The sequence below is a fragment of the Limanda limanda genome, chromosome 17 (assembly GCF_963576545.1).
Source record: "Limanda limanda chromosome 17, fLimLim1.1, whole genome shotgun sequence".
NCBI classification, from domain to species: Eukaryota; Metazoa; Chordata; class Actinopteri; order Pleuronectiformes; family Pleuronectidae; genus Limanda; species Limanda limanda.
Genome location: NC_083652.1, coordinates 15,560,645 through 15,575,127, shown reverse-complemented (window position 1 = coordinate 15,575,127; position 14,483 = coordinate 15,560,645). Strand labels below are relative to the sequence as shown.

Here is a 14,483-nt window from a genome sequence, read left to right as displayed (position 1 = left end):
CAAAAATGTTTAGTATTTTTTTTTATTTTAATTTTTTATTCAAGGTATAGTCTGAGGCTGTGCACAGAAGTTTGTACAAATGAGCAGGAGTAGATTTCTGTCAGAATTTCTGTTTAAATGTACTGTCTCTAACCTGATACAGACTGAGGTCACTGTTTAAGAGATAGAAACTATAAGTCTCTGTTTCCTGATGATCTGAACTTTAATGGAGTTGATATACGGATGTCACCACACAGATAACACACCGGAGATATCGCTTCCACTGTCCTTTGCTCGATTTAAATTCTTCCAAATGTCAAATGTTCTCCTCAAGACATCAGCCTATCAGCTTCTCTCCCTTCTGTCCGTCTCTCTTTCTGATTCTCTGTCTCTCTTCGTCCCTGATTCTCTGTCCCTCTTCAGGATACACTAAGGGAATGTCATAAAAGTGACAAGTTCTGTCTCCCCTACCTGCCCATGGTCTCTCCCATTTACTTTGTCACCTTCGTGCTCATGGCCCAGTTCGTCCTGGTCAATGTGGTGGTGGCTGTTTTGATGAAGCATCTCGAGGAAAGCAACAAGGTACAGTTAAAGAAATACCGTGTGCACCTGAGATGCACATTAACGATCACGGTAAAAACGCAGTCGTTAAGTGAACGTGCGTGTGAATTTTTTGCAGGAGGCGAAAGAGGATGCAGAGATGGACGCAGAGATCGCCCTGGAAATGGCGATGGAGAGGCAACGCAAACAAAGCACAACGTCCCACAGCAGCTCGGTGGAAGGAGCCTATGTTGGGCCGTGTCCACAGTCACCTGGAGAGGTAGGAGGGAATTCAGCTTCCTCATTGGTCAGTCTGGGATTACATTACATTACATTACATTTCATTTAGCTGACGCTTTTATCCAAAGCGACTTACAATAAGTGTATTCAACCCCGAGGGTACAAACCAAGAACAACAAGAATCAAGAAAGTACAATTTCTTCAAAAATAAAGCAAAACTGCAAAATGCTATAAGTAAATGCCATTTAAGTGCTACTAAACTGTTAGTTTCAAAAATTGTTAGTATTTTTTTTTTTTAGTATTTTTATTTTTTATTCAAGGTATAGTCGGAGGCTGTGCACAGAACACGTACATTTGGTTGTTTTATGGGGAAAAAAGTAGTTTTGATAACTCAAGGTGATGTTTCTGAATTATGTAATTTATCAGTGTTGCAGTGTAACTCACTGTGTGGTCTCTGTCTCCCCCTGCAGGAGGAAGAAGTCCAGTGTGAAGACCCAGGCCTGCTGTCGTCAAGGAAGATGTCTGTATCCAGGATGCACTCCCTGCCCAACGACAGCTACATGTTCCGGCCCGTGCGGCCCGCCAGCGCCCCCTATCCTTTGGAGGAGGTGGATCTCAGTCCCCAGCACCAGCATTCAGGTGCCTCATTAGTTCTTGTGCTGTCGCAGCTTTGTGTTGAAAAGCCACTGAGATAATTCTACACACAGACTTAAAACTGTTCAGTGATACAAGCATGTTTACAGCACCATACTTGATTTTATTTATATTCATTTGCTTTAGTCACACGAGGCAGAATACGCCTGAAAATTGTGTTGTTATAAAAAAAGAAAAACCACAATGTGCTCCAACCTCACCCATGTTTCCCTCTAGTGGTTGTTCATGACTACACACACACACATGATTTACATTCACCTAGAAGCAGAACTCCCAGTTGTGTCCCATCTAGGGTTGCAAAATTCCGGTAATATTCAAAGTTGGAATCTTTCCATGGGAATTAATGGGAATTAACAGGAATAAACTGGAAATGTTGTGGGTAATTTATACTAACTGTATTTACCTTGTCATATACAGACATAAATATAAACATTTTGTTTTGTTATAGGCTGATTTGAGTCCCGAGGAAACTTTGGGCACTTGACTATATGCTTCTGCATTGTTGTGTCATTTTTAACATAGGTATTTGCACAGTATTTGCAAATGTACACAGCCTTTCCTTCTACATTGGATGGGGTGAAATGCCTCCACACATGAGAGAGTGCACGTGGCATTGTTCTGTAGAATAAGATGAGAAAAAAGTTTGTAAAAAAACACTAATGCAATGCCAGAGATATAAAGAGTTAGCCAAACAATTGGAATCATCTGTAAACATATTTTACAATTGATGGATAAATGAATGGAAATAGGCTAGATGAACAGATGAACAATCCTCAATCAGCATGCTAATATATTTTCCCCAGTAATATCATCGAAACTTACCTGACTAGTCCTGCACACTACAGCAGGCCTCAGTAGCCCTGCTGTAGTGTGCAGGATGCTGGGAATTATCTGTGCATGTGATAGAAGAATGCACAGTGAAGGGTTGAAATTCAACGTGAAGTGTGTGCTGCATTCCATACATCCTTAAAATGGAGTTTTGAATGATGTTTTTATTGCTCAGCGTTTAATATGCGTATTTTTTTTTTTTTTTTAATTCCCGAGCTTAATTTCCCATGGAAACTTTCCGCCCCTTTGCAACCCTAGTCCCATCACATTCTTATTACATCCTCCAGTCTGAGCTTGTGTGTGTGTCTGAGCAGTCACAGTAGCAGCAGAACAAACTGTAGCCGGGTCTCCTTAGCGCTGACGAGCACTGTTTCACTGTATCTGCAGTCAGGTTCTAATGGCATGTTGAGGCCATCAGGCTCTGGACAGACACAGCTCTGTCCCAAGGTACTCGCTGCAGCGGATGAGCCGACCCACGTGAACCTCTGCAGCCGTCTCACAGGCTCATCCGCTCCATGAATGAATCCTCAGCTAGAATGATGCTTAACTTCAGGACCAAGCTGCAAAGTCACAAAGAAGAAAAAGCCTTTTGTATTTGTGGATCAAATTAAAATCCAGAAAGCTGTGTTGCTCTGTTCAATGGTCGTGTTTTCAGATTTAAAGCTATAGACGTGTAACAAAAGTGGCTTTTCAGCTTGGAACTCGTTCGAGATCTAACTCTGACTTTGCTGCACAGTTTTTACTTTTATTGAATCTGAACTCACAGGTGGAGCTGGCCTGTGGGTGCAGAATGTCTGAGACCCTGGTTACACAACAGTCCACACAGATTTAGCTCAGTCTAAAGACTTAAGGATATAAAGTCACTCACATGGGACTGTTAACGTAACCAGGATCTGATTTACATGCTGAGAACTGCGATACTCTTCTCTACTCTTCCCTTATTGTTTTTTAATGAGCAACTGGTTTTTAATGATGTCTCTGCAGAAAAACACTTTATTTTGATGGCAGATTTCTAATTAAAGAGCAATAATGAATTGAAATTAAAACTTTAAATGTACGTTTTTCACAGAGTTGCTGCTAAAATCTGAATTTGCTGTCAAAATAAAGTCTTAGAAGTCTTTTTACAATGACTGCTGGAATTTAATGACTTTAGATTATCCCAAAGTAATTTGAATTTGTCACTTTGTGTTTATGTGCCCGTATGTGCATGTGTTTTCCGCACGAATGCACGTGTTTGCCAACAAAGAGTGTATAAATATATATTGTGTCAGACCTTGATTCAAACTCTTTCCCATGTGATTCCTCAGGCTCAGTGACGTCGGTTCACTCGCAGCCGTGTGAGAGTCGCGCTCTGCTGCAGGTTCCGGACGTTTCCCCCGTTCACCCCCGGTCGCCTCCCGCCCTCACCCTGCCCCGCATCGCCCCCCCCACATCCAGCCTGTCTCCCTGCGCCCTGCGCAGACAGGTGAGAGCTGCGTACACACACACACAAACACTGTTCAATCAGGAGAGACTTGATTCCCGATTTACAATATTTATTTTGCAAACACACAAGAATATGGTTGTGGCGGTGGCAGTGGAAGTTCACGCCTACCTGCCGACGGTTGTCATGTAATCTGAGGAGTGACATGCATCCCTGCTGAGGACTCAATAACAATTTCATCACTGTTTTATTTGAATCCACCCTGACTATGAAACACAACAATACAGTCAAGACTTCATGTTTGTTTAAAGGTTCAGTGTGAAGGATTCAGGTGAAAGGGCAGAAATTAAATATAAAATAATCCAAGTGATGTTTTCACTAGTGGGTTTCATTTAAAAAATACAAATTGTTGTTTTCTTCAGCCTAGAATGAGCATTTTTATTTAAATACTTTATATTTACATTGTTTTTACAGTAGCCCAGAAAGGACAAACCAATATGGTTATGTTTTACAGTCTATGGCATTTCAGACCCCTGTGAGATGTCATCAGGATTAGAAGGGGGTGGAGCAGAGCATCGAACAGGAATACCCCCCGGGGTCTAGACACTGGTGGTGGTTCATCAGTCAAACGTTAGTTTTGGAGGGCCCATATTCGTGAGAACTGTCCTATTGGCCAATTGTGACATTCTCTGCCCTTAACCCTCAACAAGAGTAAGTAAAAACTACAAAAACTTTCTTAAAGGGAAAACGAAGAAACCTCAGAAAGAGCCGCATGCGAGGAATCCCTCTTCCAGGACGGACAGAAGCAATGGATGCCACGAGTAATATGTATATTGTCAGGCAGGTTGTTGCTCTTTTAGTCCGCGATCAGCTCCCACCGTGATCGGGTGCCACCGTGATCACGATCCACTGACGCTGTTGGGTCCGTCATCAAGGGCCATGATCGCTGCCAGCATGATGTGAGATTAGGGTATAATCAGTTGAGGTCGATGAATATTCTACTGGAGACTGGAGGAGATTGGGGTGAAGGAGGGGTTATGCGCCTCACTGAAGGACGCCTAGCTGCAGAAGAGAAGAGAAGGGATTTTTAAAGTTTGACAGGTGCTGAATGATTGGCTGAAGAGCCCGCGCCAGACCTGATTGGACATTTAGGAACACCCACAATCAGCTGATCGTCTGCAGCTTAAGTCTTCCTCACTGAACTTGCGCTAAGCTTCATTAAGACTCACAAACATACAAACAAAACAGTATAGATCGACTGACCCTCATGTCATGTTGTGTGTTTTTGTTCCTCATGTTGCAGGTGGCAGTTAAAGTGGATTCGGTGGAGTCGCAGGTTTGCGAACAACAGGAGAGGCCGAACCCCGTCCACCGCCCCCCCCCGAGCCCGTCTCCCCTCCCTCCTCACGCCTCCTCCCCAGCCATCCTCCCTCCGCCTCCTCCTCCTCCCTCCTCTCCCTCAGCCCTCCCCCTCCCACCCGGCTTGGCCTCTGCCTACCCGCCTCCTCCTGCGTCTCCCTCTCCTCTGCCTCCTCACCTGTCCTGCCCCTCTGCCCTCCCTCCTCCTCCGCCGTCTTCTCCCGCGCTTCTCCTCCCCCCGCCTCCCTCTCCGCGCCTCCCTCGGCGCCCCGCCAGCCTCCGGAGACCCCGCCCCCCCTCGGCCGCCTCCCTCTGCGACCCGGCCGACGAGGAGGTGTACCGCATCACCAGCCGCCGGTGGAGGGACGAGGAGAGCAGAGGGAAGGTGGGCCGCAGCCACTCCCTCTCCCCTTACACCTCTCCGTACTCCCTCGACTCCTCGCCGCTTCCTCCCCCCCCGCTGGCGCCCTCCTCCTCCCGGAGCACGCTCAGTCTGCTGCAGGAGGGACTGAAGGAGCGTGACTTCAGGACGGGCTCGAGCGTCGACCACCAGGCCTTCCTGGACAAGCCGTCATCCCTCGTCGTTGGTTACCCCGACGACCACCGCCGCCATTCCATCGAGGTCTGCCTCCCGCAGGCCGTCACCCCCGACGACGAGCGACCCTTCGCACAAGAGGCCCACCGGTCGGAGAAGGGGGGCCAGGCGTTCCCTGTCAGGGTGCAGTCGGTCGGGGGGGGCCACCGAAAGAAGAAGATGAGTCCTCCCTGCATATCCATCCACCCGCCCTCAGAGAAGGAACCCCCCCAAACCTCCTCCCCCCCGAAACTTGCAGACTGCAGCATGATGCTGAGGCGCCGGACCCCCTCCTACGACTTGACGCCTCACTCGCAGGCGTCCCCCCCGATGCACACGGCGCTCTCACCCATCCACAAACCTCTGCAAGCACACTCGCCCACCCACACACTGACGCTCTCCCGGGGGTCTACTCCGACACACACTCAGTCGTACACCCCCCCGCACCCGTCCACACCCACACACCCGCACATCCCCATCAGTCCAAACATCTTCATCCAGCCTCACGCACCTCTCGGCCCAAACGCCTTCTCCCAGTCGCGCTCCCACTCCCCGGCGGCGAGGCACTCCTCCCTCACGGGCGACTGCATCCCCCTCCCCCAGTTCACCTTCGACCAGCCCCAGTCCAGATACATGAGCGGCCTCTCACCCGGCCTGTCAGACGCTGACACGGCCTCCTGCTCCTCCCCTTTCGACAACCGACTGGGAAGTGCTGCGGGATTCAGCGCAAAGAACCGGAGGACGGCCCAGTGAGCGTGGAGCGCTGCCTTCAGGAAGTCGTTTCCTTTGGTCCCTAAATCTCTGGAGCTGGATTAGTGCGACCTCGGCTGACCTCAGCAGAGAGTGGATGCTAGGGGGAGAATGAGAGGAAGAAGATATCCCGGGAGAGGGATATTTTGTTTGTTTTCATTTTGCTGAATACTGAAAAGACATTGATTTCTCTTTCCAGAGAGAGATGCTGGAACAGTCCTTTCCGTGGATGATATACAATGGATCTATTATCACCCAGCAGCTCCACCGAGGCTGAGCCAGTGGAACAGAGCCCACTGTACGTGGTGTGTTCGGACTAATACTATAAAACACACCAGGACTAAAGCCACCTAACTCCGTAGCCAAAGTTTTTTTTTTGTGACACACTGTCCCTTCCCATGCAAGCCAATCAGGAAGCAGCGTCTGGCTGATAACCTCTGACCTTTTACGGGAAGCGGGTTTGTGAAATGCGAGCATGGAGGGAAATTGTGGGATATGCAACTTCAGGTTTTCTACAGAAGTTCGACTTGCCCCTCCTCTGCTCCTCGATCACATTGATCAGAGCAGAAGTGTGTGTGTGTGTGTGTGTGTGTCTGTGTGTGTTTGAGTGAGTGAGCGAGTGTGCGTTTTACTGTCCGATCTGTTGTCATGGAAGTCGGCCATGTTATTCTCACGCCTGCAGCGACAGAGGAGGGGGAGCAGGGCAGAGCTGTAGTGTATGTGTATCTGTGCAGTGTAAATAAAGGAAAATACTGTATTTGGTGAGATTAAAAATAGCTCTATCCATATGCACATATTTTTATAGAAATCTAAGATGTTTTTGCACACAAAATTTGAATTTCAAGTTGCTTGTTTTCCCTCTGTTGTCCTCTTGTGAATGTATGTTTCTTTTTCAAAGCGGGGAGCAGAGCAGTGGGAGGGGACCGACCCTCCTCTCGGCAGGCGAGCTGCGGCGGAGGAGTGGGATTTTTATTTTTCTATTTTGAAAAAAAAGAGAAAGAAGAGAGAGAACAGGGGGGTGTGATGTGTTTCCGTAGCTTCGCCTCAGATCTCTATGTGTCCGGTGTTTAAATAACAGTCTAAAGACGTGAGCTCAGTGATGCGTTCCAAATCGATTCCAAGTCGTTCCTCCGTCTAGACTCTGCAGCAAGCTCAATGTGTCCCTCAGCAGATTGAAATCTCCAAAATAACATTAGGAATATTGTTTTTCTATTGGACCGGATGAATACACGTGAAGGAGATCCAGTGTTATTCTCATGACGCGGCATCACGGAGCATTTCCTCTTCAACTGTTCTCAAGCTGAATCAGCTCCGACACCACTCAGTGTTTCTGTGCATCTAAAGACAACCAAACTTACTAAGTATGTGTAGCCAGAGTGCAATAATAATATATACCTGTGGTAAATATAGTGACCTCGACGCTATATACAACAGCCACACTCGTGTTCGTACATACTGTAGAACTACTATATATGATATAAACTCGTTTTATATGACGATTAAGAGTGTTTCTAGCTCTAGTGTTCATGCTACTATAGGTTTCCTGCGCCCTGGGTGTGGCGGTGGCGGTGGAGTGGGTGTGGCGGTGGAAGCTCACGCCCACCTGCCGAAGGTTGTCATGTAATCTGAGGAGTGACATGCATCCCTGCTGAGGACTCAGTAACACATTCATCATTGTTTTATTTGAATCCACCCTGACTATGAAACACAACAACACAGTCAAGACTTCACGTTTGTTTAAAGGTTCAGTGTGAAAGGGCAGAAATTAAATATAGAATAATCCTAGTGATGTTTTCACTGGAGTGTTTTATTTAAAATATTCAAATTGTTGTTTTCTTCAGCCTAGAATGAGCCTTTATGTTTAAATACTTTTAATTTACATCAGGAGCAGGTCCTCTTTTCGGAGGCTGCCACGTTTTTTACAGTAGCCCAAATTGGACAAACTAAAGACCTTTTGAGTTTTTATGATAACTGAAGTCTCCAGGTTTTCTTTTATGTTTGAAAGGAGAGGGTGAAGTGAGGGGTGTTCAGCTGCAACATGCAACTTCACCACTAGATGTCACTAAATCCTCCACACCGAACCTTTAAATCAGTAAGAGTCATGTTGAATGAACCCACAGATGAAATCATGCACCCCCTGCAGGTGTGAATGACAAAGTATGGCGAGCATGTTCCTTCCAGTGGCTGAATGATCACCTATGAAGCCATACTGGTGTTCAGTCACAGCACAATATGTCTTTCTGTTTCGTGCACAATCTGGTTTGGCACTGGCCCACGAGCAGCATGCGTGTGAGCTGCTGGTTCCGATCCCTGACTTTCTAAGGCAGCTGGCTGGGTCGACGTCTTCGTGTTTAGTTCTGTTGTCTGATCAGCATGTCACGTGCACACGTCCTCGGTGATCTGAGTGAAACCAAAGTGCTTTGATGCTGTGACATAATCACCTGAGGCTCTGGTTGTTGTTTTTTTCACATTTGTGCAAATTGAAAATGATGCATCTTTATAGATTTTACCAACCAAAACCGACTCGTTCATAGCATACACCCCTTTTCCTCTTAAATCCAACTAAACTGGCCTTAAGATCTTACAGTAAGCTCCAAATTGAATATATTATTATCATCCGATTCTCGTTCATTAGCTTCACATCTCTCCAGCGGTATGCATGTAACTGTTGAGTTTAAACATGAGGAGAAAAGCAAGAGAAAAGAAGGAAACTACTGTATTTTCGGTTCATTTTGCAACACGTCCACAATAATTCAGCAGTGCGATGCTGCAGCTTTAAGTTCAGGTCGAGAGTTACATACAAGATGGAATAAGATAAATGTCGGCGTCTCGCAAAGACAGATTTAAAAGCTCTCGGACAGTGAAGTCACAAATTGACAGAGTCTCTGCTGCAGCGTCTTATTGTGAGATGTTGTTCTCCGTCCTGAACGTGGCACAGTTGCCCATTCTCCCTGGTTCTAGAATCATTTTTTTGAAATGCAGTATGTGCTTGAACACTGTCATCGTGCAACATGTCCTGTTTCATGTCCTCTTCCTGCACAGGCTGTCAGCGACGGGAGGTTTTTGAGTGCAGTCTGTCTCCTTCTTATTTGCGCAGACGACACCGTCTCCAGCAGATTGCCATAATAATCAATACAGTCTGGTAGGGTGACTGCATATTTGTTCTTACGATTTACAGATCCTTGGATCTCAGTATTTAAATCCTGTTTTTTGAGGAAACAGTTTTGACTGTTGCATGATGTTTCCGATTTAAGATATGAAAAAAAAAACTTTTGGGAAGAAAATCATCTGGATGTTTTAGAGATTTTGATATTTGCATTTTCAGATGTTTCCATTTGTAGATTGACTACCTAATTGCACTGGGCTCTGATTAATTGGTATCTGTGAAAATACTGATTAAATGACCCTCTTCTTTATTGTCCAATGCAATACCGGGTGGTTATTTGCTGTATGAGGACTGAACTCCTCTTTATACAGTTTTCTAGACAGACATGGAAACCAAACTGGTTCTCTTTTGCTTGGAACCAGTGTTATTTAACGTTGAGGTGAACCTTTTCTTCACACAAACATGGTAGAACTCTGGTGATGGTGAAACTAATTAACTGATGTATATTTTCCGTAGGAGTAGCCTTGACCCTGACGCTCTGTAACAGACAGATCAGGTTTAGTAATAAGTTGTATTTTCTCGCTGGTCCGGCCTCGGATTGCAGCCGGCACGCCACGTGTCGCCACAGCAGCAGATCCAGATGTTCAAACTGTGACACAACTTGATTTTGATGAATCAGACGCCTTCTCTTTTCTTTCTTTCTTTTTTTATTTTTATTTTTTACAACCGTACGGTGATTGGCTCAAGCACCCTCCCTTACCCCAAAAGACCCCCCCTAAGCCTTACAAGGAGGGGAGGAGGTGTGTTCTGTTTGTTGGAGAAGAACCAATGTGTCTGCAATAATAAGCTCTCCGTTCGCCCCCGTCCCGGCGGGAGAGGGAGGGGGACAGGGGAAGGGTTTAAAAGGCTCGACACGCAGTCGGACTCTCTTCATTGTATCGTCGCTGATTATTGTGTGATGACCAACCGTTGTCCTGAAGGATGTTTCCCTGTCAATTAAAAAAATACAAGATTTTTTTTATTCCTGAAACAGTCTCGTCTGCTTCGTTTCTTCATGTCATCTTTACAGTGTGAAAAGGTGCAAAGTAGGAAGGAAATATTGTCCTTTCTGCTCCACTCAATGTATTTTACAGCTTTGGTTACGTGTTATTTATGGGAATCTTATTCCACAGTACCAGCAGTGTTGAACCGCCATGTTTCTACGGTAGCCTAGAACAGACAATTGCTCATGTTCCCTGAACAACACTCATCAACACACGGGTACTTTAACATTTGTACACAGTGGATAATATGACAAGAAAATAAACATACATCACATTATTGAAGATACAAACCAGTGGTTTCATACAAAAAGCTACATGAAGGAACATTTCAGATCTTAATTGATCCATCATATATTTTTTTTGTCTCTTCTATTTTAAACACTACTGTTTTGGGTACTTTTACTCCACCACAGGATTGTTGCCTCTGCCAAGGAGGATGTAGTGGACTATCTCAACCACTAGATGGCAATGGTTGCTAAGAAAGTGTGTGGGAACTGTTTTATACTTTTAATGTTTTTAACAGCAAACGCAGTTCATTAAGTTTCAGTACTTCAGTAATAAAATGTGACATAATGTAACTTATTAACATAACATGTGTTGTTTATGTGCATCATATTTGTTCTGCTTTGCTATATGTGACTTTACTGTGTGACCTGTCCTCCTACAATTACCATGAAAAACCTAATAAGTGTATTCATTAATTAACAGAACAGTTAATTATTTTTAACCAAAATTTTTACAGAGGGTTTTGCAGCACAGTCTTGGCTCAGGCCCGAGATTTAACTACTGTAGCGTGTTCGGGCGTTACGACAGTAGATGGCGCCACTGAACATTATATGCACTGTAATGAGACATGATAGTAGCCTCTAGTGCTTTGTGTGTGTGTGTGTGTGTGTGTGTGTGTGTTTGTGCCACGGTGCGTGTGTGTTTGTGTGTGCGTGTTTGTTAGTGAAGCAACGTCACTTGTAATATGTTCCTGTGAGAAGCGAAAGGTCAAGATGACAGATCGGAAGAGAAATAAAAAGGCCTCCTCCCCCGACTCAAGCAGCAGCGGCTGCTAACAGCTTCTCCTTTAAAAGGCCAATATACATTTGAGACGTATCACCGCTGCAAATTCAATATTAATTCATCACCCATTGGTAATAAAATCAGTCTGCGGCCTTGTGTTGGTTTGAATCAGCAGTGCTGTTTGATGTGTTGGAGACTGAATGCAGCTGAGTCGGTGCTCGGTTGAAATGATCCCGTCAAAGCTGCATTCAAAGAGCGACTCTGCCTGTGACCATTGAAGAAACATCTCTCTTTTTGGGCTCACACTCTCTGTGAAGCCTGTTTAAAAGTGCAGATCGACTCCCGCCCGTCTCCATATGTCTCTGGCGCTTATCTGCTCTTCAAGTAAGTCAGTCACCAGGTTGCAGTCGTCTGCCTAGACAGGTTTTCCGTCTTTATGGTGCCATGAAACTTCCACTATCAGCTTTTAATTGGATAAGCACATTTGGCAGTTCAGAAAAAAAAAAAAAAAAAAGAAAACAACCCACTCCTCAAAAAAGTTTCCTCGTTCAGCAGCTGCTCAGACTCGGTGGGAAGCAACTGGTTCAGGATGAGAAGCAGGCGAGCGTCAGCGGGAAAGTCTGGATTTAAACTTAATACATTAAAGATTAAGAACTAATTTTGAGCTGTTCCATAGCATCAAATAACAACAACGAGTTTATCAGATACATGAGCTCTTAATTGTCATGTCCCATCTGTTAACATGTCGGAGGCGGTATTTATGACCCATACTGCAGAGAGCCACCAGGGGGCGATCGAGTTGCTTTGGCTTCACTTGTCAGGAGCAGTCATGTCGTCCATCTTTAGAATCATGAAGCTGCTCTGACTTCCTCTTAAAGGGTAAAAGAAAATAAAACTCTATCAGGTTTAGTAATAACTCTTTAAACTGCTTGTTACATTTAGACTTTGGGAAACAGATTTTTATAGTTGGATATATGACTGGATGTGAATGATTTCCAGACATAATGAAGTGCTTGTTTAACAATGTTTTGTTGCAGTGTGACAGAAGTATTATTCCAACCTGAAGATAAACATTTGAACTGTCTTCGTCACGCTTGCGTCATCAACGAGTTCCCATTCGAGCAGCTTGTTAGACTCCGGTGGTTTGAAGGAGGACACACATGAGAAGACGCAATGAATCATTTTTAAAAGCAGAGCCCACGATCCTCACGCCATCACACCAGGCCCTGCAGGCTCCAGACGGGGACGCATGATTCTCCAGGAATAGTCTCTTTCCAGCAAAATTAACCGGATTTAGTTATCACTGACAGCCAAGAGTCAAATATAATTAAAAAAAACAAGTTATAATGCGCCACTGGGACGTTGTAATCACTGATCCCTTGATGCAGGAGCTCTTCCTTCCTCCTTCCAGCCCAGAGTGATCAGAAAAAAGTCCGGGGACATTTATCTGCTCAGAAACCATCCCGGCTCCCTCAGGAAATCAAGGTTATGGTCAGTGCAATTTTCCCATTATTATCATTATTATGAAAATATGCCTATTCTTTTACAATCTATGCAGATCCAAACCTACATATGAGAAAGAGTTGCACATCAACCTTCGAATATAATCTGTCCTCTGGGATCTCTTCTGTCACATTGTCCTGGTTTCAGTGTTATGTGCTGTATTGTTTTTTATTTCAGCCGTTATTAGTTTATCATCTGTAGGCTGCGTTTTCACTGTCTGGATAATTTATAATCGTCGGAGCAGAGGTTGTTGGGAAATGCTTAAAAAACCAGCTGCAGAGGAAACGTGTGCATGTGATGTCACCGGAGGAGGGACGTCTGCTGGAGGAGACGCAGCTCCGGATTTAGTCCGGACTTTACACCGGGTGTCCAGTGATGCTAAACTCAAGTGAAGTGCACGTCAGCTTGTGATCTGACGCTCAGCTGGGTCAGGTAGAAGTCGACCCTGATGCTCTGATGGTTCCTGGCTTGGCATGAGACTCAGTGGATGTGTCTGTGCCCTCCGGGGCTCGAGGAGATAACTCATATCTGTTGTGGCTGCTTTTCAGAGGGTGAAGTGTCATCTTCCTCACGTACAGGGGGGCGGGGGGTGACTAATTTCTTTGCTTGAAGACTTCATCGGGCCTCTCCAGGCTTTCTGCTTCAGGCTGCAGTACAAACTGGTAATTTCCTGAAGCTCGGCTGATTTTCACATCTTTCCACGAACAGATGCTTGGACGGTGGACGGCGCCGACACGGGGACGGAGACCACAGAGGACACCTGCTCGACCTGCAGCCTGAACATGTGCAGTTCAGTAGAAGATTATCTGTGATGGTTCCATGACGGAGGAAGTCGACACGTATATTCAGTGTGCATTTCCTGATTCTCATTGTATTATTTTATTGGAAGGTAATAAGGCTTGTAGGTGCTTAGTCTGGAGATACTCGGAGAAAAGATGTGGGTGGACGCTGAAAACTTGACATCTTGTGCAACACACAACAAGAACGAGAACAATTACTTTGCAATGAGATTCTAAATTAGCTCCAAATCGCTGCACCTGAATATTTTCACAGTGTTCATCAGGAGATCATTTCTAAATGGCTGTTTATCATTTCCCGGAGGTCGTGACGTTAATAAAGCATTTTTGAAATGTGGAGTTTCATCTGCCGAGAGCAGAGTTCTGCCTCCGGTTGTTTGCCCGCTCTTCTCTGTTGTTCCTTTAATGTACACAGACACATGCATGTTTTATTTATCTGCCTTCATGAGTTGGGTTTTATACAATTAATTATGTGTCTTTATTCTATGACTATACTGCATTTGCTATATTTGTTTATATGGTAAGGTCTTGATGATGTGTAGCCTACAGGCATGGATTATAACTGTACATGTGTGTGTGTGTGTGTGTGTGTGTGTGTGTGTCTGTGTGTGTTATCAGATTATTGCATCTAGAAAACTACTGGAATTCAATAAAAAGATCAGGAAATATAAGGGGAAAT

General features: G+C 45.1%; 1 protein-coding gene across 1 annotated transcript in view; it reads left to right on the top strand.

The window, feature by feature from the left end:
- cacna1ha (calcium channel, voltage-dependent, T type, alpha 1H subunit a) overlaps positions 1-6,350 on the top strand; it is a 90,951-nt gene extending 84,601 nt beyond the window's left edge. The window contains exons 33-37 of the mRNA XM_061089776.1: positions 403-561; positions 659-799; positions 1,230-1,398; positions 3,549-3,706; positions 4,968-6,350. Coding sequence (XP_060945759.1) covers positions 403-561; positions 659-799; positions 1,230-1,398; positions 3,549-3,706; positions 4,968-6,350 — 2,010 coding nt within the window. The remainder of the gene's footprint in view (positions 1-402; positions 562-658; positions 800-1,229; positions 1,399-3,548; positions 3,707-4,967) is intronic.
- The last annotated feature ends 8,133 nt before the right edge of the window (positions 6,351-14,483 follow it).